The following is a 22,076-nucleotide window of genomic DNA, read 5'->3' on the forward strand; positions in this document are numbered from 1 at the left end:
CAAAATATGACCTTGAGTATATCCCATCTGAATTTAGAGACCATCTCGAGAATACATTTGACGCATTGAACACTAGTGACTGAAGACCAAATGAGTTGTGGAATGACATCAAGGACATCATCCATGAAGAAAGCAAGAGGTCACTGAAAAGACAGGAAAGAAAGAAAAGACCAAGATGGATGTCAGAGGAGACTCTGAAACTTGCTCTTGAGCATCAAGCAGCTAAAGCAAAACGAAGAATTGATGAAGTAAAAGAACTGAACAGAAGAATTCAAAGGGCAGCTTGAGAAGACAAAGTATTATAATGACATGTGCAAAGAGCTGGAGATGGAAAATCAAAAGGGAAGAACACACTCGGCATTTCTCAAGCTGAAAGAACTGAAGAAAAAATTCAAGCTTCAAGTTGCAATAGTGAGGATTCCATGGGGGAAATATTAAACAATACAGGAAGCATCAAAAGGAGATGGAAGGAATACAACACAGAGTCATTATACCAAAAAGAATTAACTGATATTCAACCATTTCAAGAGGTGGCATATGATCAGGAACCGATGGTACTGAAGGAAGAAGTCCAAGCTGCTATGAAGGCATTGGCGAAAAACAAGGCTCCAGGAATTGATGGAATATCAATTGATATGTTTCAACAAACAGATGCAGTGCTGGAGGTGCTCACTCATCTATGCCAAGAAATATGGAAGACAGCTTCTTGGCCAACTGATTGGAAGAGATCCATATTTATGCCTATTCCCAAGAAAGGTGATCCAACCGAATGTGGAAATTATAGAACAATATCATTAATATCACACCCAAGCAAAATTTTGCTGAAGATCATTCAAAAAGGGCTGCAGCAGTATATAGACAGGGAACTGCCAGAAATTCAGGCTGGTTTCAGAAGAGGACGTGGAACCAGGGATATCATTGCTGATGTCAGATGGATCCTGGCTGAAAGCAGAGAATACCAGAAGGATGTTTACCTGTGTTTTATTGACTATGCAAAGGCATTCGACTGTGTGGATCTTAATAAACTATGGATAACACTGTGAAGAATGGGAATTCCAGAACACTTAATTGTGCTCATGAGGAATCTTTACATAGATAAGAGGCAGTTGTTCGGACGGAACAAGGGGATACTGATTGGTTTAACGCCAAGAAAGGTGTGCGTCAGTGTTGTATTCTTTCACCATACCTATTGAATCTGTATGCTGAGCAAATAATCCGAGAAGCTGGACTCTAGGAAGAAGAACAGGATATCAGGATTGGAGGAAGACTCATTAACAACCTGTGTTATGTAGATGACACAACCTTGCTTGCTGAAAGTGAAGAGGACTTGAAGCACTTACTAATGAAGATCAAAGACCACAGCCTTCAGTATGGATTACACCTCAACATAAAGAAAACAAAAATCCTCACACCTGGACCAATGAGCAACATCATGATAAACGGAGAAAAGGCTGAAGTTGACAAGGATGTCATTTCACTTGGATCCACAATCAACAGCCATGGAAGCTGCAGTCAAGAAATCAAAAGACGCATTTCATTGGGCAAATCTGTTGCAAAGGGCCTCTTCAAAGTGTTGAAGAGCAAAGATGTCACCCTGAAGACTAGGGTGCGCGTGACCCAAGCCATGGTATTTTCAATCACATCATACGCGTGTGAAAGCTGGACAATGAATAAGGAAGACCGAAGAAGAATTGACACCTTTGAATTGTGGTGTTGGCGAAGAATATTGAATATACCACGGACTGCCAAAAGAATGAACAAATCTGTCTTGGAAGAAGTGCGGCCAGAACGCTCCTTAGAGGCAAGGATGGGGAGACTGCTCTTACATACTTTGGACATGTTGTCATGAGGGATCAGTTCCTGGAGAAGGACATCATGCTTGGCAGAGTACAGGGTCAGCGGAAAAGAGGAAGACTCTCAACAAGGTGGATCGACACAGTGGCTTCAACAATGAGCTCAAGCATGACAACGATTGTAAGGATGGCGCAGGACCGGGCAGTGTTTTGTTCTATTGTGCATAGGGTCACTATGAGTCAGAACCGACTCGACAGCACCTAACAACAACAACAACAACACTGTGTGGTCATGGCAGTCCTAAAACAGTTCCTAAAACTAAAACTGTTATCTATGGGATTATGGCCTTTTCCCTCTAGTTTAAGGATCTTAAAAAAAGTTACCTCATATATCTCATGGTTTAGGGTTTCCACAAGGATATTTTCTCCTGTCTGGTCAATATAGGTCACAGGCCTCTCCAGCTTCACTCGGTCCCCAAGGAGATCCATAATCCGCTCACTCACTTGACCAGATCCACCCACAAATTTCCTCTCCTGGAAAGAAAAAAAAAAAAACAAAAAACCTAAAGAGGTGGGTTAGGAAGTACAAGAATGGGCACAGATTGTTGTTAATTTCCCTCTCATACCTTTACTCTGAGATGTTTTAAATTTCATTTTGTGTTGTGAATAGTCTTTCACCATTATTTTCTGTCTAGTTTTTTAGTGCTGCTATAACAGAATACGACAAATGGACGGCTTTAACAAACAGAAATTTATTTTCTCACAGTTCAGGAGGCAAGAAGTCCAAATTCAGGACGCTGGCTCTAGGGGAAGGTCCTTGTCTCTTCAACTTATTTCATGGTTCCTTGGGAATCTCCATGTGGCTTGGCATCAAACTTCCCCATCTCTGCTTCCTTAATCTGTTTCTTCTATATTTAGTAAGAGTTTGACTCAAACACACACCCTACACTAATCCTGCCTCATTAACATAACAAAGACAACCCATTCCCAAATGGGATTATAACCACAGGCAGAGAGGTTAGGATTTTCGACACATGTTTTGGGGAATACAATTCAATCCATAACGTTCCACCCTTTGGACCCCCAAAATTCATGTTCTACCCACATGCAAAACACATTCACCCCATCACATCGTCCTAAAAGTCTTAAATCAACTCCAAGTCCAAAATCTCATCTTCTGAATCATCTAAGTCAAATATGGGCGAGACTTTAGGTATATTCATTCCTGGGGCAAAATTCCTCTTCATCTGTTAACCTGTGAAATCTAGAATACAAGTTATCTGTTTCCAAAGTACCGTGGTGGAACAGGCACAAGGTAGACATTTCCATCACAAATGGGAGAAATTGGAGGGAAAGAAGGGATAACGGGCACCAAGCAAGTTCAAAATCCAGCAGAACGATATACATTAGCTCTCAGGGCTTGAAAATAATCCTCTGTTCTTTGGGGCCATGTGGGCAATGGCCCTGCCCTTCACACTCTGGGTGTTAGCCATGCCTTCTGGATTCCGGGTAGAGGCCCCCTGGCCCTGGGCTTTAGCTCCACCTTCCAGGTCCGCTGGAAAGGCAACTCTGCTCCCTCAAATTTGGGCAGCCCCATTCATCTGAGTTGTGACCCTACCCCCTCCGCCCTGGCAGGCCCCATTCTTCTGCCCCTTGGGCATGGCAGCCTGGTCCCCTCAGCTTTGAGCAGCGGTCCCATAACCCTACCACTTGTGAACGGCAACCCCACACTCCGGAACCGAGTTGGTGAAGATCTGACTCTTCTAAACATAGGAGGTCATGACTCCACCCTTTGAAACAGAGGCAGCCCTGCTTCCTGTGCTCCTTCCAACAGTTCTGCTGATCTCCAACTTGCTCCAGGGATGGTCCTTTTCTTTTCTTGGAGGACAACAGATGTAGCTCCTTCGGCCTGTTTCCTGCTGGTAAAATTCCAAGAGGCAGACAGCTTTCTTTCCTGTCATCTTGTCTCTTTCCCCTTCAGTCTAAGCTGATGGGTTTTCGCTGTGGTAGTTGGTTAGATCCACGAGTTACAGGCTTAATCTCTAACAAAAGATTGTGTAGCCACATCCTTGGTGAAAGTTCTAGGACATGTGTCCTTAGTTTGTACAATGGACTTTTCCAAATCTTTAAGTTTTGTTTTCATCTTGCACAGTTCATTTTTAGGTCCATCTCCTTCCTCTCACATTTTACTACAAGAGGCAAAGAGAAACCACATAGCCCCTTTAAGATCTTGCTTACAAATCTCCTCAGCTAAAAATCCAACTTCATCACTTAAAAATTCTATTTTCCACCAAACATTTGAACATAATTCAGACAAGTTCTTTGCCACTGCATAAAAAGCATCACCCTTCCTCCATTATCCAATCACACGTTGATCATTTTCTTTTAAAGCCTCACCAGAAGCACATTTAACATCCACATTTCTAGCAACATTCTATTGCTGGCACCATATGTATTCTCTAAGATGATAGAAACTTTTTCTATAGCTGTCCTTACTTCCTTCTAAGCCCTCACCAGAATTGCCTTTGACATCTACAATTCTACCAATGTCTTTTAAGGCAATGTAGGCTTTTGCTATTAAATACCAAAAACCAAACCCGTTGCCGTCGAGTTGATTCCAACTCATGGCAACCCTATAGGACAGAGTAGAACTTCCCCCATAGAGTTTCCAAGGAGTGCCTGGTGGATTCAAACTGCTGACCTTTTAGTTAGCAGTTGAGCTCTTAAGCACTATACCACCAGGGTTTCCAATAGGCACTTTAAAATTCTTCCAGCCTCTACCCATTACCCAATTCCAAAACCACTTCCAGTATCAAATTCTGTCTTTGTTATCTAGTGCTGGTATAACAGAGATACTATAAGAGGGTAGCTTTAACAAACAGATGTTTATTTTCTCATAGTTTAAGAGGATAGAAGTCTGAATTCAGGGTGCTGGCCGTAGGGGAAGGTTTTCTCTCTCTGTTGGCTCTGGAGGAAGGTCTTTATCTCTTCTGGGCTTCTGCTCCTGAGTGATCACACATATTTTGGGGGACACAATTCAATCCGTAACATTTTCTAACTAGCGATTTTTTCCTTGACAAAGCTACAGGTTTTCTACCAGTCACCTTCCATGTTATGCTCTTGCGAATTTCCAGGTTCCAACCTTAACTTGACCGCCTTAGCCTGACCCCCATGTCCCAGCTGTCTTGTTATCACCCCTGCTGTGTGTCCTATCTACACCCTTCTTGTTGGGCTGATGAGTTTGGTGAAGCTCTGCCTAATGGCAGACCATTGCTTGCTTGAGCATGCCTAAACCTGTTTTCATCTTTCTGATTACTCAGGCTCAGAACCTCACTGCCCCATCCAGCCCAGCCTACTCCCTGCTGGTGGTTGCCTATCTCATCCAGGGTCAGGTACTTGCTGCTTCTTAGCCACCTAGGTCATGTCAACTCACTGCACTCACATGCCTGGAGCCCTGCTAAAGCTTCCAAATGCTCTCTGCATGATTGTGCAAACAGAGTTGAGGTGACTGCTTCTTCTTGGACTTTCAGTTTACATATTTTTTAAATAGACTATTTCAAATAGGTCTGGAAATAAAAATGAAAGAAGAAGAAAGGGAAATAACTGTCATGGAGATTACCTAAAAATTCGAATCCACTTCCTGCTGTACAGCACATTATATGAAGCTGGGGCCCAAGAAAGAGTCAGGGAAAGAATGAATGAGTGAATGAACAAATTCAGTATGTGGTATGTGTTTAAAATTGAGAATGCACTCCTGACCTTCCTTTTGGAGCTTTCCAAGAAGTGCTCAAGTTACGTTCTTCCAATGGTCTCCTATGAATTTACCAGGTAATAATTGGATGGATACCAATGGAAAACTGTAAAAGTACATCAAGAGGCAAGCTTAGTTTTAAGATTACATTGGCCACTGGGCTCTCATATTGGGTACTTAACAACAGACTGTGCCTCACAAAGCTGCCTTGAACTGCCATGACAAAGGTCTAAATGTCGCCCGCCTCCTGCTTCATCATTTCACAATTGAAAAATGACCCCAAAGGATGTTAATCTTCCATTGAGGCAGTGGCTGGTTTTCTGTTGGAATGGTGGGGGAATGGCTGGGTACCTGTCCTCCATTGGTTGTTGCCATGATCCTGATTGTGCCCCCACACTGCTTCACGTACCACAGGAACCAGAGAGCAGAGACCTCATGGGTCTCTGCAGTGACGCAGAGGTTCACGAAGAGAGTGGCAAGCTGCTTCGCAGATCTGCTCAGGAAGAAACAAGAGCAAAATTGGCAAACAAGATTTCCAGTGACTAGAATCTTCTTAATTCTCTGGCAATCATTCAAGGAGGAAATTTACATGGCTACGTTTAGTACCCCCGCCAAAAAATGATTGTAAGGATGGCTCAGAACCAGGCAGTGTTTCGTTCTGTTGTGCATAGGGTCACTATGAGTCAGAACCGACTCGACGGCACCTAACAACAACAGCAAACGTTTAGTACAATTTGGTAAGTCTCAGAAAATTATAGTTAGAATCCAACACTATAAAAGATGACATCAGAGACTTTGGTGATATGGGATTTATTTCCCCTTTAACCAAAATATCTTACTCAGGATCAGCTTGTATCTATGCTCTGTGTTGTCATGATTTCTCCCCACAAACCTGCTTCTTTTCCAGTGATCCCCATCTCAGTAAAAGGTACCACTATTCATCCAGTTCCTAAGGCCAAAAATCTAGAAATTATCCTTAATTTTTTGTCTTTCCATCACTCTCCCCTGTTATGTATTCACCACACTCCAAGACCAATGCTTTTCACCTCCCTCCCTGCCATGGTGCTCTTTCTAAAGTGTAAATCAAATCATTCCACCCCCTTGCTTAACACCCTCCAGTGGCATCCTATCAGAACCAGAATAAGATTCAGAACTTGGACCATCGCTTCCAAACTCCTAAGTGATCTAACTCATGCCTACCTTTTCTATCTCATCCTTTACCCTCTCCTGCTTATTCTTATGCTTCTTCAGAAAGACACACTGTTTATTTGTCTATGAAAATTAGCACTGGCTTCCATGCTCCCAGCCCTCTGGCATTCTTGATGGCAATGGGTATAGTATTTTAGAACTCATTTCCCTATATGGAAATTACCTTGATTAGTTTTATTATTATTATTTTTATTGCTGTCTCCCTCATTAGAATATAGATCCATGAGAACAGAGACCTTATCTTTCTTGCTCACCATAGTTTCCTCTTTAACAAAGTAGTGTCTGGTACTTAGTAAAAAAAAAAAAAAAAAAAATTTTTTTTTTTTTAAGCATTCAATAATTACTTGTTGGAGGAATGAATGAGGGAATAATTGATGAAAAATCTCAACTAACCACTATTTAAAAATCATGCAAAAGATGTAAAGGACATGCTAGACGCTTCACCAAATATAGAATTAGTCACAGTATCTATTCAGTTATTTATTTATTTATTTATTTATTTTACCTAATGGAAGACAAGACTGAAGGAGAAAAAGTGACTAACAGAGCATAGATGAGTGAACTTTGGCTCGGGATAGGCAGGTAAAGGGAGAGAAATTATATCCTATCTGGAGGCACATCAGTGAGTGAGCAATCCAAGGGCTCAGGTATATCTAGCACACCCTGAAATTCACCAGCACTAACATCCCCTCTGGGATATCATTAATAAAGACTTTTGTCATAAAGATTCCCTCAAGTTTGGGTATTATTCTTACTGTTAGCTCTCCTCAAGTTGGCCCTAGACTCATGGTGACCACGTGTGCAACAGAAAAAAAAATGCTACCCAGTCCTATGCCATCCCCATGATGGGTTCAGATCAAACCATTGTGATCCTTAGTGTTTTCACTGGCTGATTTTCAGAAGCTGCTTGACAACCCTTTTTTTCCTAGTCTGTTTTAGTCTGGGAGCTCCACTGAAAACTGTTCAGCATCATAGCAAAATGCAAGCCTTCACTGACAGATGGGTGGCGGCTGTGCATGAGGTACATTGGCCAGGAATAGAACCCAGGTCTCCAAGCATGGAAGGCGAGAATTCTACCACTGAATCACCATGGCCCTCTTTAGTATAGTTAATCTGGTTATATGTGAAGCAGAATTTGCCACCTGATAATACCAACGATGGTTGAAATAAATAACACTGTCTTCCATTTACTGAAATCTTTCCACACTCCATAGTCTTTAAAGCTATTATCTTACTGAATTGTCATAACAGCCAAATAAAAGAATTACTATTTTTCTCCAGTTCACAAGTCAGTAGACTGAGTCTCAGAGAGTTGAATAATATGTAGCTACCCAAAAACCAAAAACCCACCGCCGTCGAGTTGATTCGGACTCATAGTGACCCTATAGGACAGAGTAGAACTGCCCCATAGAGTTTCCAAGGAGCACCTGGCGGATTCGAACTGCCGACTTTTTGGTTAGCAGCCGTAGCACTTAACCACTATGCCACCTCATTAAATGGTATAACTTGCAGCCAGATTATATCTGACTCTGAAACCCATGCTTTTATTTATTTTTTATGCTAAATTCATGCTTTTAAAATCTGAAAATGCTTTCTGATTAGTTAGCTTGGCAGTACAAACACTCACCAAGGGGCATGTCTTTACCCTGTAGGTTTATAGACTCATACCTAATGCATGTTATTGACAATGTTTGAAGCCGTAACAACCTGGCAGCACTTTTGTCACAATTCTCACCATTAAAACCAGCAAAATGGTATAATATATATGCTTCAGTGACTTTGAGTCAGTTTTATAAGACTCCTGATAATTGGAGGGATGGAAATTGCTCATTCATGCCTTCCCTTATGGAGGCATTTTGTAGCAACTATGGAAACCCTGGTGGCATAGTGGTTAAGTGCTACAGCTACTAACCAAGAGGTCAGCAGTTCAAATCTGCCAGGCATTCCTTGGAAACTCTATGGGGCAGTTCTACTCTGTCCTATAGTGTCGCTATGAGTCGGAATCGACTCGACGGCAGTGGGTTTGGTTTGGTTTTGGGTATCTGAAGCAAATATCCAGACATCAGTATAAAACATTACTTTAAAGTGAAAACATCCTTTGCTGTTTCCTGTTATACTGTTTCTTTTGTTCCTTATTCCATAGGTGAATTTGGAGGCATATACAGTAAAGAGAGTAATAAATAATAAAATGTAACATTGGCCCAACTAGACAGTCAATATCAAACAAAAATATTGCTGCTATTCTAGTAGTTATTATTGTCAATTTTGTGGGAAAGAAATAATGCTGGTTTCAAATGGAGGGAGATATAAAAATAATTCTCTCGGGAGGGCCAGTCCATTCCTAGTCCTTTACTTGATTTCCTTTGGGAGCTTCAATGAGAAAAGGAAGAGAAGAACAATATCTGAGAGAAAGAAGATCAAGGAAGCTAGGGCAATAATATTTTCATATTCTTTGCCCTGTTGACTTTTTAAAAGATAAATGTTACCATATTTTTGTACATGAAAAATATATACACATTACATAAAATTTGGGAAGTTCACGAAAGTAAAAAGAAGATGAGAGAATGAGTATCTTCCATATTTCTGTCCCTGAGAAATACTTTGGCACATTTTTTCTAAGTCTAGGTTTTTGTAAATATATTTACATAGCTGTGATCACGCCTTAAATAAAATTTTGTGTTTTGGAAAAGCACTTTATAATTGAAAGAATCATCAATGTTAGTCTTTGAATGATGTGATTGGGCTTTAGTTTGAATAAAAATAGTCTGTATTTTCTGGGGATTACTTTCTTTAAAACCAAGAAATGATATCATGCATATCTTGCTTTAAAAAGTTAGAAAATCCTTTGTGTTCTTATGCTTCTAAAATCTCAGAATGCTTTATTTAGTCATCCAACAACGTTGAATATTCGCTAAGTAGAGGACCGGGCCAAAGGCTAAAGTAGAAAAGTCAGGTCTCTGTGATCCCAAAGAAATATAACTGATCTTATCTTTAAGGAACATAAACATTCTCTGGGAAGAAGATGGCTGACTGATCTCATTAAAAGCTTTTCATAAAGAAAGTTATAAATAAATACAGCCAATTATATACTCACTATATTTTGAAAATCTGAATTATGCCATTTAAAAATAAATAGCAAAATTTTATTACAAACAAAATAAGTTACTTTACAAACTACATCCTCATAAAAAATGTTAAATGCCATTAAAAAGCTAGTTGCCGTCAAGTCAATTCCAACTCATGGTGCTCCATAGGGTTTTCAATGGCTGATTTTTTGGAAGTAGTTTCCCAGGCCTTCTTCCAAGGCACTTCTGGGTGGACTCGAAACTCCAACCTTTCAGTTAGCAGCTGAGTGCATTAATAATCATTTGCACCACCTAGGGACTCCTAAATAGCATTAGATGCTTAAAAGGATATAATTAACCATAGGCATTGATTCCATGAAATAAAAGGATTTTACTATTCCAGAATTGGTCACTTTCAAAGGTTGAAGTCATAGGAAAAGCCCAGAGATGTTTATTACAGAGTGTTATATAATAATCCCAAGGGTCAGCAGTTCAAATCCACCAGGCGCTCCTTGAAAACTCTATGGGGCAGTTCTACTCTGTCCTAGAGGGTCGCTATGAGTCGGAATCAACTCGAAGGCACTCGGTTTTTTTTTCAGTTTTATATAATAATAATAATGAAAAAATGTAAACAACCACAATGTCCAACATGGTAATAAGTAAATAAATTATGGTATTTACTTCTTATGGAATATTCTACAACCATGAAATATGATGTTTGATGAAGCTTTCTTAGTGACCTGGATGTTTACTTTGTAAAATAAAGTGTAAAAAAAAAAGGTTGATGAATGTCCATTGCTTTTGCAGTACATGTATGCTGTTGTGTGCCATCAAGTCAATTCTGACTCTAAAGTGACCCTATAGGACAGAGTAGAACTGCTCCATAAGGTTTCCAAGGCTGTAATCTTCATGAGAGCAGATTGCCAGGTCGTTTCTCCCTCAGAGCCACTGGTGGGTTTAGAATCACTGATCTTTTGGTTAGCAGTCGAGTGCTTAACCATTGTACCACCAGGGCTACTTAATGCATATATAAACAGTTTTCTTTTTTTTAAGGGAGATCATATATCATACTGTACATGCTCACGACAGCTTGCTTTTTTATGTATTTAATATATTTTTTCAAGGCATTAAATATTCTTCTACAACATAATTTTAAGAGACTGTATTTTTTTTAATACCTGAAATTGCCTTCTTGAACCTCCCCACCCCTTTATTTATTTTATTTTTTTGCCATAACGTGCTTTTGTTTTAATCGTGGTAAAATATATACAACATAAAATTTGTCATTTTAACCATTTTCAAGTATACAATTTCACTGGCATTAATCACACTCATGGTGATGTGCAACCATTACCACTATTTGTTTCCAAAACTTTTTCATCACCCCAAAGCAGTATTCTATTATTTTTTTGATATCCTGGTGGTGCAGTGGTTAAGAGCTCAGCTGCTAACCAAAAGATCAAATCCACCAGCTGCTCCTTGGAAACCCTGTGGCGCAGTTCTATCTACTCTGTCCTATAGGGTTGCTATGAGTCAGAATCAACTCGATGGCAACGGATTATAATTAATTTAACTAAAATTTCCTGTTATTGGACACTTGTATTTTCCATTTTAAAAATAATGCTTTGAATCTCTCTCTCTCTCCCCTGCTCCCCGTCGTATGATTTCCTCCCTCTCTTCTTTCTCTCCTTCATTAAGCTAAATCCTAAGAAGTTGAATTTCTACACCAAAGAGTATATACAGTTTTATGTCTTTTGATTATTTCCATTCCTTAGATTCAGATAGTCCTAAAACCTTATTTTTACCTTTAGTTGTTAGTGCTCCAGCTTCTCTCCCCAATGCCCAGAGAATAAAGACATCAACTCCAGACCCAAACATATTCTCAGCTAATACTGTTAGGATGGGAGGACAGTCAGTCTCTTTGAATTTGGCCTCCATTTCTCTTACTGTGTTCACCATAAATTTACCATGTGCTTGGAGTGGAACCCTACAATCCTTTCCATTTTCCCTGCTGTCCAAGAGCAGTGAGGTCTCTCTATGTTGTCTGCCCATATAGCCCTGGGGATTTATATATAGCTCCCAGTTCTACCAACAAGAATTCAATGCTTGACTCATGAATGTAATTGCTTTCAATGCTACATGTTTTTTCACTAAAGGAGTACATTCAGTCTAGTCATATGTTTCCCCTACCGTCGACAATTATCTAGGGAACTTCTCTAGAAACGCTTCTTCAAATCTTTAAAGAATGCACCCCATCATATAAGTGGTTTCAAGGGCAAATGCTAACCCTCACTACACTTGACCATCAGTGATGGGTAGAAAAAAAGTATTACTATATCAACAACTTGATAAATGGGATAGGGTCGCTATGAGTCAGGATCAACTCGACGGCAGTGAGTTTGGTTTTGGTTTTATGCTGATGGTCTTTAAATTGTTCTAAGTAAACAAGATGACATATTCTGGTTTGTACTGAGGACTTTATACCACCTTTGTGCTGCAAAAAGTATCCCAAAGTAGGGTTTGATGCGTAGACATCTTTAGGGCAGGACCAGTTCCAATATTTTTCAGCACTCCACCTGGCCTCTAGTGTGGTTTTAGACACAAAGCAGCTACTTGTCCCACACTTGTTGAATGATACTGCTAAATAAACCTGAAATATGGTCACAACAAATCGCTGTGCCTAATGGAAAGTCTTACTCAGTCCAGCAGATCTTGTCCAGGAACTCCTTCATCGTCATGTAATCCCACTCTTCTGCAAGGGGTGCCTTCCACGGAGCATCACTGGGGATCTTCATTCAGATGAGGATTTTGAGGGGGAAAAATATCATTTACCATTTTAAATAACTATTCAAACAATATTGAAAACTCTAACTTAAAAAAGAAAATATAAGTTTTCCAAATTTCCCCAATAGTTACTTTTACAGCACAACCAATGCTGTTTGTGTAGCTCTCCTATTATAGACCCACACCACTCAACTCATATTTATGATAATACTTTCCACACAATAATTGGAGGGAATGTCATAACTGGACTGTTTCCAAATGTGGATTACCACGTTACTAATTTATAGAGAGCATTCAAGAATTCAGCTCTTTAACAAAGATTAGGTATCTACATTAAATCATGTCAAAATTGAAGTTCTAGGTTAAACTTTTTGTGTAGGTGTTTATTTATAGGCTGCAGGTTTGGGCATGGTGGAAACCCCAAAGACTCAGGAGTCTTATTTTTCTATGTCCTGAGGATTTTCTAAAATAGAATCATCATTCCAGGAAGCCTGAGTGATATATGATCTTTTTCCCCCATCAATAGTATACACAAAACAGTCTACATGACATCTGATTATTTTAGAGGTTAGAAACAAGTTCATTCATCCATTTCACAAATCTTTACCGAGAGTTACTAAGTGCTAGACAATATGCTAGGCACTGGTGGTACAATGTTATACCTTCTTTTTTCTTTTAAAGACTAACTTTATTATGAAAAATACACATGCAGTCAAAGAAGATTTAGGAAGCTTTACCTCTCGTCCCATGTCATCCATCGTCCTCCATAGGTTATTATGATCTAGATATGCAATTGGATTCCACACAGGTGGGAATGGTCCCTTGAATGGGTATGATTTTCCCTGTGAAATACAAGATATTTTTAAAAGGAAACATTTACTATAAAAGTAGTTAAATCTGACCAGTTGGTAAATGTCTACAAGTTAAATCATGTTAGTTATCAATATGTGATATACATTCAAGTATTTTAATTCCTTATATCCTTAAAACCCTACTTATATTTTTTAGCATGGATTCCCAGCAAAATTCTCTGTCAACTAAATAAGTTTGAGGCCACAACTACCATATTACCAAAGAGGTTTCTCTCTGAAATTGGAACTCTGGCTATATAAAATTTAAATACTAATACAGAAGTAGGGTTACTTAAACTAAACTTTTGCCAGTGATACTTGTAAATATCTCAACAACAGGAGACCCTGTGTGCCTGGAGTGTCAGAAAAGTATTACTATAAACATACAAGTAAAAAAAGGGGGCTGAAAAAGAAGTCACAAGAATGCAACCATGTGTAGGAAGAGCAAACAGGACCCAGCAGGCTTTCCCAAGGGGTCAGATGAGCTATGCTAGGCAAACACAGGAGCTCACAGAAATCAGCAAGGTCAAAGCAGAAAGAAGAGACAAGTACAAGCCTTTCCTCCGGATATGTTTACATTACCTGGTTCTCCTGCAGTGACACGTTAGCACAGAGATAAAGGGAACACCTGCCTCCAAGGATTAAAACTTTAACAGCCCACAAATCATCTCTGGAAAGCTTAACTTACTGAAGGCAGTTAAGGGACATGCACACAAAGAGTTTTGAGTTAATGCGAAAGCCTGAGTCAAAAGTCAGGCTGTGCCTTCTGACAGCAGCTTTCAACAGAATCAGAATAACTCAAGGTTCTCAATCAACTGAAATCTCAAAATAACTCTGAATCATTCAGCAAAGATTCATATCTTTCCCAGGCAGAGACACTGGAGTTGTGAAAGAAGAGAGATATCATGTTCATTCTTGCATTATTCAGTGACCATGTTGGTCTTCTCTCTCTAAAAAGGCGATACAATTCTCAGAGGAGAGATACAAGTTTAATTTTTTTCTTAACCAGCTTTATTAAGATGTAATTTACATATAATGCACCCGTTTTAAGTGTTTTGACACACGTATTTTTTTTATGCACCTGTGTAACCGCCGCTACAATCACGATATAAAATATTCCCATCAACTCCAGAAATTTCCCTCTTGCCCCTTCTTGGTCAATCCTCATCCCTTTCAGGCCCTAGGAAGCCATAGACATGTTTTCTGTCACTATAGATTGATTTTGCCTACTCTGGCATTTAAAAAAGAAAAAAATAATGGAATCGTACAGTATGTACACCTTTATGTCTGGCTTCTTTTGCTCAGCATAATGCTTTTGAGGTTTGTCCATATTGTTGCCCTTTGTTCTTTTTCTGCCAACAAATCTTATACAATTCTGTCTGTATTTTCTGTTATCCCTGTTCTGGTACTCCAATCAATCATAGGTTATTTCTCTTGATAGAGTCCCACATGATTCTTCATTTTTTTAAGTTCTTTTATCTGATTTTTTTTCAAATATATTAGTGCCAAGTGATTTATCTTCAAGTTCAGAAATTCTGGCTTCTACTTGTTCAATTCCGCTTCTCTGACTTTCTGTTGAGTTGTCTACTTCTGTAATTTTATTGTTAATCTTCTGAATTTCTGATTGCTGTTTGTCGATGGATTTTTCCAGCTTATTAAATTTTTCATTATGTTCCTGAATAATCTTTCTAATTTCTTCAATTACTTTATCTGTGTGTTTCTTGGCTTGTTCTGCATATTGCCTCATTTCCTTCCTGATGCCTTGAAGGGTTCTGTATATTAAACTTTTGTATTCTGCCTCTGGTAATTTCAGGAATGCACTTTCATCTAGAAGATCCCTGGGTTCTTTGTTTTGAGAGCCTGTTGAGGTGATCATGGTCTGTTTCTTTATGTGACTTGATATTGACTGTTGTCTCCAAGCCATCTATAAGTTATTGTATTAGTTTATGTTTGCTTACTGTGTCCTAGCTTCTTGCTTTGTTTTGTTTTGATATGCCCAGATGGGTTGCTTGAGTGAGCTAGCTTGATTATTTTCACCTTTGGAGCTCTGACATCCTATCTCCAGATGGCTAGAGCTGTTATCAGGTATATCACTGTAGGAGTCCATTGACTTTTCTTGTATGAATTCAGCTCAGGTTTCCAGGTAGCTGATCATCAAGTATGTGCTACAGTCTCTGTCCTACAGACTTAGAGGGGCAGGGGTGATTGGTGTAGGTACTGGTATGTGGTTGCAGCAGGGGATCACACTCTGAACAAGGCAGGGGGCTGAGAACTGACCCCTGAGTGTCTCTGTGGAAAACGCGTCCCTGTTCCCTAGAGTGTGCAGGTGGGTGGGTTCTGCACATGGACCAAGGGCACCCAATGTTTTTGGTTGTAAGGACTAGGAGGTACCAGTTTTCCTTGGACCCCTGTCGTGGGTGGCTGGGTGACCTGAGTGGAGCTACTAGTCCTCAGGCCCCTGATATGGGTAGGTGAGGACCCTGTTTAATAGGCAAAGCAATGTAATACATCAAACACCCACCTCTCCACCGCACAGCTGAAATGGTTGGAGTCTGCCAACAAAGGGCCTATTCTCCTGAAATAGGCCCACACAGGTCCATGGAGAGGGGAAAGGTGCTCAAAGTCCGCAGATCATTTATGCCTGGACAGGAGCTGCTTCTGTCCTGAGCTCCCCTGGTTAGTGGAGCTGGCAATTACCCTTTCCCCCAAACGCAAATTTTTTCTTCCCCAAGGCTGGGAGGATGGCTTTAGGCGCTCAACAGTGCCTATCTCAGACCCAGGGAATTCAGCCACTGAAGACAGCTTGGGGGTGGGGGGGCAGGGTAAAATATACACAAGTACTTAGTTTTGCCGAGAGTGCCGTTCTCCTCTGGTTCCGGAGGTATGAGTAGGCTCTGTGACTGCCTGCTTCTCCCTAAGGAAACTGTAGCCCAACGCTAGGAGCAGCCCCCCACCCCCACCGGCACTCTGGGAATGGTGCATGAGGGCTCCCTGCGATTCAGGTCCCGTAACTCCTCTCTGCTTCTGAACCGTCTCTTCCTCCCCTGCCCCTCTGTTCATTTTCTAAGCTTGACTTTGATGCTTATGGCTCCAAGCTTGTCATAAATACACTTGTTTCACTTGTTTTTTTGGGTCTTTGTTGTAAAGAGGGTTCACCGGAAGTGTCTATTCTGCCATCTTGGCTCCACCTCCTCCCTTTGTTCCTTTTTTTAAAATAATTTTTATTGTGCTTTAAGGGAAAGATTACAAACCAGGTCAATCTCTCACACAAAAACCCATATACACCTTGCTACACACTCCCAATTACACTCCCCCTAATGAGACAGCCGACTCTCTCCCTCCACTCTCTCTTTTCTTGTCCATTTCGCCAGCTTCTAACACCCTTCACCCTCTCATCTCCCCTCCAGGCCAGAGATGCCAACATAGTCTCAAGTGTCCACCTGATCCAAGAAGCTCACTCCTCACCAGCATCCCTCTCCAACCCATTGTCCAGTCCAATCCATGTCGGAAGAGTTGGCTTTGGGAATGGTTCCTGTCCTGCATCAACAGAAGGTCTGGGGGCCGTGACCACCAGGGTCCTTCTAGTCTCAGTCTGACCATTAAGTCTGGCCTTATGAGAATTTGGGGTCTGCATCCCACTGCTCTCCTGCTCTCTCAGGGGTTCTCTGTTGTGTTCCCTGTCAGGGCAGTCATTGGTGGGTTGTAGCCGGGCACCATCTAGTTCTTCTGGTCTCAGGATGTTGTAGTCACTGGTTCATGTGGCTCTTTCTGTCTCTTGGGCTCGTAATCACCTTGTGTCCTTGGTGTTCTTCATTCTCCTTTGATCCAGGTGGGTTGAGACCAATAGATGCATCTTAGATGGCTGCTTGCTAGGGTTTAAGACTCCAGATGCAGCTCTTCAAAGTGGAATGCAGAATGTTTTCTTAATAGATTTTATTATGCCAATTGACTTAGATGTCCCCTGAAAGCATGGTCCCCAAATCCCTGCCCCTGCTACGCTGGCCTTCGAGGCATTCAGTTTATTCAGGAAACTTCTTTGCTTTTGGTTTAGTCCAATTGTGCTGACCTCCCCTCTATTGTGTGCTGTCTTTCCCTTCACCTAAAGTAGTTCTTATCTACTATCTAATTAGTGAATGCCCCTCTCCCACCTTCCCTCCCTCCCCCCTCTCATAACCACAAAAGAATGTGTTCTTCTCAGGTTAAACTATTTCTCAAGTTCTTATAATAGTGGTCTCATACAATATTTGTCCTTTCACAACTGACTAATTTCACTCAGCATAATGCCTTCCAGGTTCCTCCACGTTATGAAATGTTTCACAGGTTGCTCGCTATTCTTTATCAATGCATAGTGTTCCATTGTGTGAATATACCATAATTTATTTATCCATTCATCCATTGATGGGCACCTGGGTTGCTTCCATGTTTTTGCTATTGTGAACAGTGCTGCAATAAACATGGGTGTCCATATATCTGTTCTTGTAAAGGCTCTTATTTCTCCAGGATATATTCCAAGGAGTGGGATTTCTGGATCCTATGGTACTTCTATTTCCAGCTTTTTAAGGAAGTGCCAAATTGATCTCCAAAGTGGTTGTACCATTTTACATTCTCACCAGCAGTGTAGAAGTGTTCCAATCTCTCCACAGCCTCTCCAACATTTATTATTTTGTGTTTTTTGGATTCATGCCAGCCTTGTTGGAGTGAGATGAAATCTCATTGTAGTTTTCATCTGCATTTCTCTAATGGCTAATGATCGTGAACATTTCCTCATATATCTGTTAGCTACCTGAATGTCTTCTTTAGTGAAGTGTCTATGCATATCTTTTGCCCATTTTTTAATTGGGTTATTTGTCTTTTTGCAGTTGAATTTTTGCAGTATCATGTGGATTTTACAGATCAGAGGCTGATCAGAAATGTCATAGCTAAAAACTTTTTCCCAGTCTGTAGGTAGTCTCTTTATTCTTTTGGTGAAGTCTTTGGATGAGCATAGGTGATTTTTAGGAACTCCCAGTTATCTAGTTTTTCTTCTACATTCTTTATAATGTTTTCTATATTTTGTTTTTTTATACTGTTTATGCCATGTATTAGGGCTTCTAACGTTGCCCCTATTTTTTCTTCCATGATCTTTATCTTTTTAGATTTTATATTTAGGTCTTTGATCCGTTTTGAGTTAGTTTTTGTGCATGGAGTAACGTATGGGTCTTGTTTCATTTTTTTTGCAGATGGATATCCAATTTTGCCAGCACCATTTGTTAAAAAGACTGTCTTTTCCCCATTTAATTGTTTTGGGGCCTTTGTCAAATATCAGCTGCTCATATGTGGATGGATTTATGTCTGGATTCTCAATTCTGTTCCATTGGTCCATATATCTGTTGTCGTACCAGTACCAGGCTGTTTTGACTACTGTGGTGGTATAATAGGTTCTAAAATCAGGTAAAGTAAGGCCTCCCACTTTGTTCTTCTTCTTCAGTAATGCCTTATTTATCCGGGGCCTCTTTCCCTTCCATATGAAATTGGTGATTTGTTTCTCCATCTCATTAAAGAATGTCCTTGGGATTTGAATCGGAATTGCATTAAATGAATAGATCGCTTTTGGTAGAATAGACATTTGTATAATGTTAAATCTTCCTATCCACGAGCAAGGTGTGTTCTTCCACTTATGTAAGTCTCTTTTGGTTTCTTGCAGAAGCGTACTGTAGTTTTCTTTGTCTAAGTCTTTTGCATCTCTGGTAAGATTTATTCCTAAGTATTTTATCTTCTTGGGGGCTACTGTAAATGGCATTGATTTGGTGATTTCCTCTTCGATGTTCTTTTTGTTGGTGTAGAGGAATCCAACTGATTTTTGTATGTTTATCTTGTATCCTGATCCTCTGCTGAACTCTTCTATTAGTTTCAGTAGTTTTCTGGAGGATTCCTTAGGGTTTTCTGTGTATCAGATCATGTCATCTGCAAATAGAGATACTTTGACTGCTTCCTTGTCAATCTGGATGCCCTTTATTTCTTTATCTAGCCTAATTGCTCTGGCTAGGACTTTCAGCACAATGTTGAATAAGAGTGGTGATAAAGGGCATCCTTGTCTGGTTTCCAATCACAATGGGAATGTTTCCAGGCTCTCTCCATTTAGGGTGATGTTGGCTGTTGGCTTTGTATAAATGTTTTTTTATTAGGTTGAGGAATTTTCCTTCTATTCCTATTTTGCTGAGAGTTTTTATCATGAGTGAGTGTTGAACTTTGTCAAATGCCTTTTCTGGATCAATTGATAAAATCATGTGATTCTTGTCTTTTGTTTTATTTATGTGGTGGATTAATTAATTGTTTTCTAATGTTGAACCATCCCTGCATACCTGCTATGAATCCCACTTGGTCATGGTGAATTACTTTTTGATATGTTGTTGAATTCTATTGGCTAGAATTTTTTGATGATTTTTGCATCTATATTCATGAGGGATATAGGTCTATAATTTTCTTTTCTTGTGGTGTCTTTACCTGGTTTTGGTATCAGGGATATGGTGGCTTCATAAAATGAGTTTGGTAGTATTCCGTCCTTTTCTATGCTCTGAAATACCCTTAGTAGTAGTGGTGTTAACTCTTCTCTGAATGTTTCGTAGAACTCTGCGGTGAAGCCGTCTAGACCAGGGCTTTTTTTTGTTGGGAGTTTTTTGATTACCTTTTCAATCTCTTCTTTCGTTATGGGTCTATTTAGTTGTTCTACCTCTGTTTGTGTTAGTTTAGGTAGGTAGTGTGTTTCTAGGAATTCATCCATTTCTTCTAGGTTTTCAAATTTGTTTGAGTATAGTTTTTCGTAGGAATCTGATATAATTCTTTTAATTTCGGTTGGGCCTGTTGTAATATCACCCGTCCCATTTCTTATTCAGGTTATTTGCTTCCTCTCCTGTGTCTCTTTTGTCAGTTTGGCCAATGGTTTATCAATTTTGTGCATTTTTTAAAAAAAAAAGAACAGCTTTTGGTCTTGATACTTCTTTCAATTGTTTTTCTGTTTTCTATTTCATTTAGTTCAGCTCTAATTTTTATGATTTCTTTTCTTCTGGTGCCTGTGGGTTTCTTTTGTTGCTCTCTTCCTATTTGTTCAAGTTGTAGGGATAGTTCTTTGATTTTGGCCCTTTTTTCTTTTTGGATATGTGCATTTATTGATATAAATTGGCCTCCCAGCACCGCTTTTGCTGTATCCCAAAGGTTCTGATAGGAAGTGCTTTCATTCTCATTGGATTCTATGAATTTCTTTATTCCATCCTTAATGTCTTCTATAATCCAGTCTTTTTTGAGCAGGGTACTGTTCAGTTTCCAAGTGTTTGATTTCTTTTCCCTGCTTTTCCTGTCATTGATTTCCACTTTTATGGCCTTCTGGTCAGAGAAGATGCTTTGTAATATTTCAATGTTTGGGATTCTGCTAAGGCTTGCTTTATGACCTAATATGTGGTCTATTCTTGAGAATTTTCCATGTGCATTAGAAAAGAAAGTATAGTTGGTTGCTGTTGGGTGGAGTATTCTGTATATGTCTACGAGGTCAAGTTGGTCGATTTTGACATTTAGATCTTCCGTGTCTTTATTGAGCTTCTTTCTGGATGTCCTGTCCTTCACGGAAAGTGGTGTGTTGAAGTCTCCTACTACTGTTGTGGAGCTGTGTATCTCACTTTTCAGTGCTGGGAGAGTTCGTTTTACGTATCTTGCAGCCCTGTCATTGGGTGCATAAATATTTAATATGGTTATATATTGGTGTACTGTCCCTTTAATCATTATATAGTGTCCTTCCTTAACCTTTCTGATGGATTTAACTTTAAAGTCCATTTTGTCAGAAATCAATATTGTCACTCCTGCTCTTTTTTGATTGTTGTTTGCTTGATGTATTTTTTTCCATCCTTTGAGTTTTAGTTTGTTTGTGTCTCTAAGTCTAAGGTGTGTCTCTTGCAGGCAACATATAAATGGATCTTGTTTTTTAATCCATTCTGCCACACTCTGTCTCTTTATTGGTGCATTTAGTCCATTCATATTCAGGGTAATTATGGATAGGTATGAATTTAGTGCTAACATTTTGATGTCTTTTTTTGTGTGTTGACAGTTTCTTTTTCCCACTTGATTTTACGTGCTGAGTAGATTTTCTTTATATATTGTCCTTCCCTCATATTTGATGTTGTTGATTTTGTTTCTGCTGTGTCTTTATTTTTCCCTTGTATTTTATTTTGATGAGTAGGATAGTTTGTCTCCTTTGCGCTCACCTTATTATTTACCCCTATTTTTCTAAATTTAAAGCTAACTTTTATTTCTTTCTATCTCCGTATCTTCCTCTCCATATGGAAGGTGTATGATTACATTTCTTAGTCCCTCTTCATTATTTTAATGTTGTCTTCTTTTATATAATAACATCGCGGTTACCCTGTGTTGGGCTTTTTTTTTTTTTTTTTTTTTTTTAATAATCTTCCTTTGTTTTTTTGGATTTCCCTGTCTGGTTTAACTTCTGATTGCTCTGCCCGGTGTTCTAGTCTTAGGTTGATACCTGATATTATTGATTTTCTAACCAAAGAACTCCCTTTAGTATTTTTTGCAGTTTGGGTTTGGTTTTTAGGAATCCCCTAAACTTGTGTTTATCTGGAAATGTCTTAATTTCACC

At 39.6% G+C, this 22,076-nt stretch overlaps 1 protein-coding gene across 3 annotated transcripts in view; it reads right to left on the reverse strand.

Annotated features, from left to right (window-relative positions):
* MAOB (monoamine oxidase B) overlaps positions 1-22,076 on the reverse strand; it is a 179,265-nt gene that overhangs the window by 40,415 nt on the left and 116,774 nt on the right. For all 3 annotated transcript variants that reach the window (XM_023557945.2, XM_010597740.3, XM_064278173.1), the window contains 4 exons: positions 13,340-13,444; positions 12,516-12,607; positions 5,896-6,037; positions 2,178-2,327 (listed from right to left, as the gene is read on the reverse strand). In XM_023557945.2, the coding sequence (XP_023413713.2) occupies positions 2,178-2,327; positions 5,896-6,037; positions 12,516-12,607; positions 13,340-13,444 (489 nt within the window). The remainder of the gene's footprint in view (positions 1-2,177; positions 2,328-5,895; positions 6,038-12,515; positions 12,608-13,339; positions 13,445-22,076) is intronic.

Source organism: Loxodonta africana, chromosome X (assembly GCF_030014295.1).
Source record: "Loxodonta africana isolate mLoxAfr1 chromosome X, mLoxAfr1.hap2, whole genome shotgun sequence".
Classification (NCBI taxonomy): domain Eukaryota; kingdom Metazoa; phylum Chordata; class Mammalia; order Proboscidea; family Elephantidae; genus Loxodonta; species Loxodonta africana.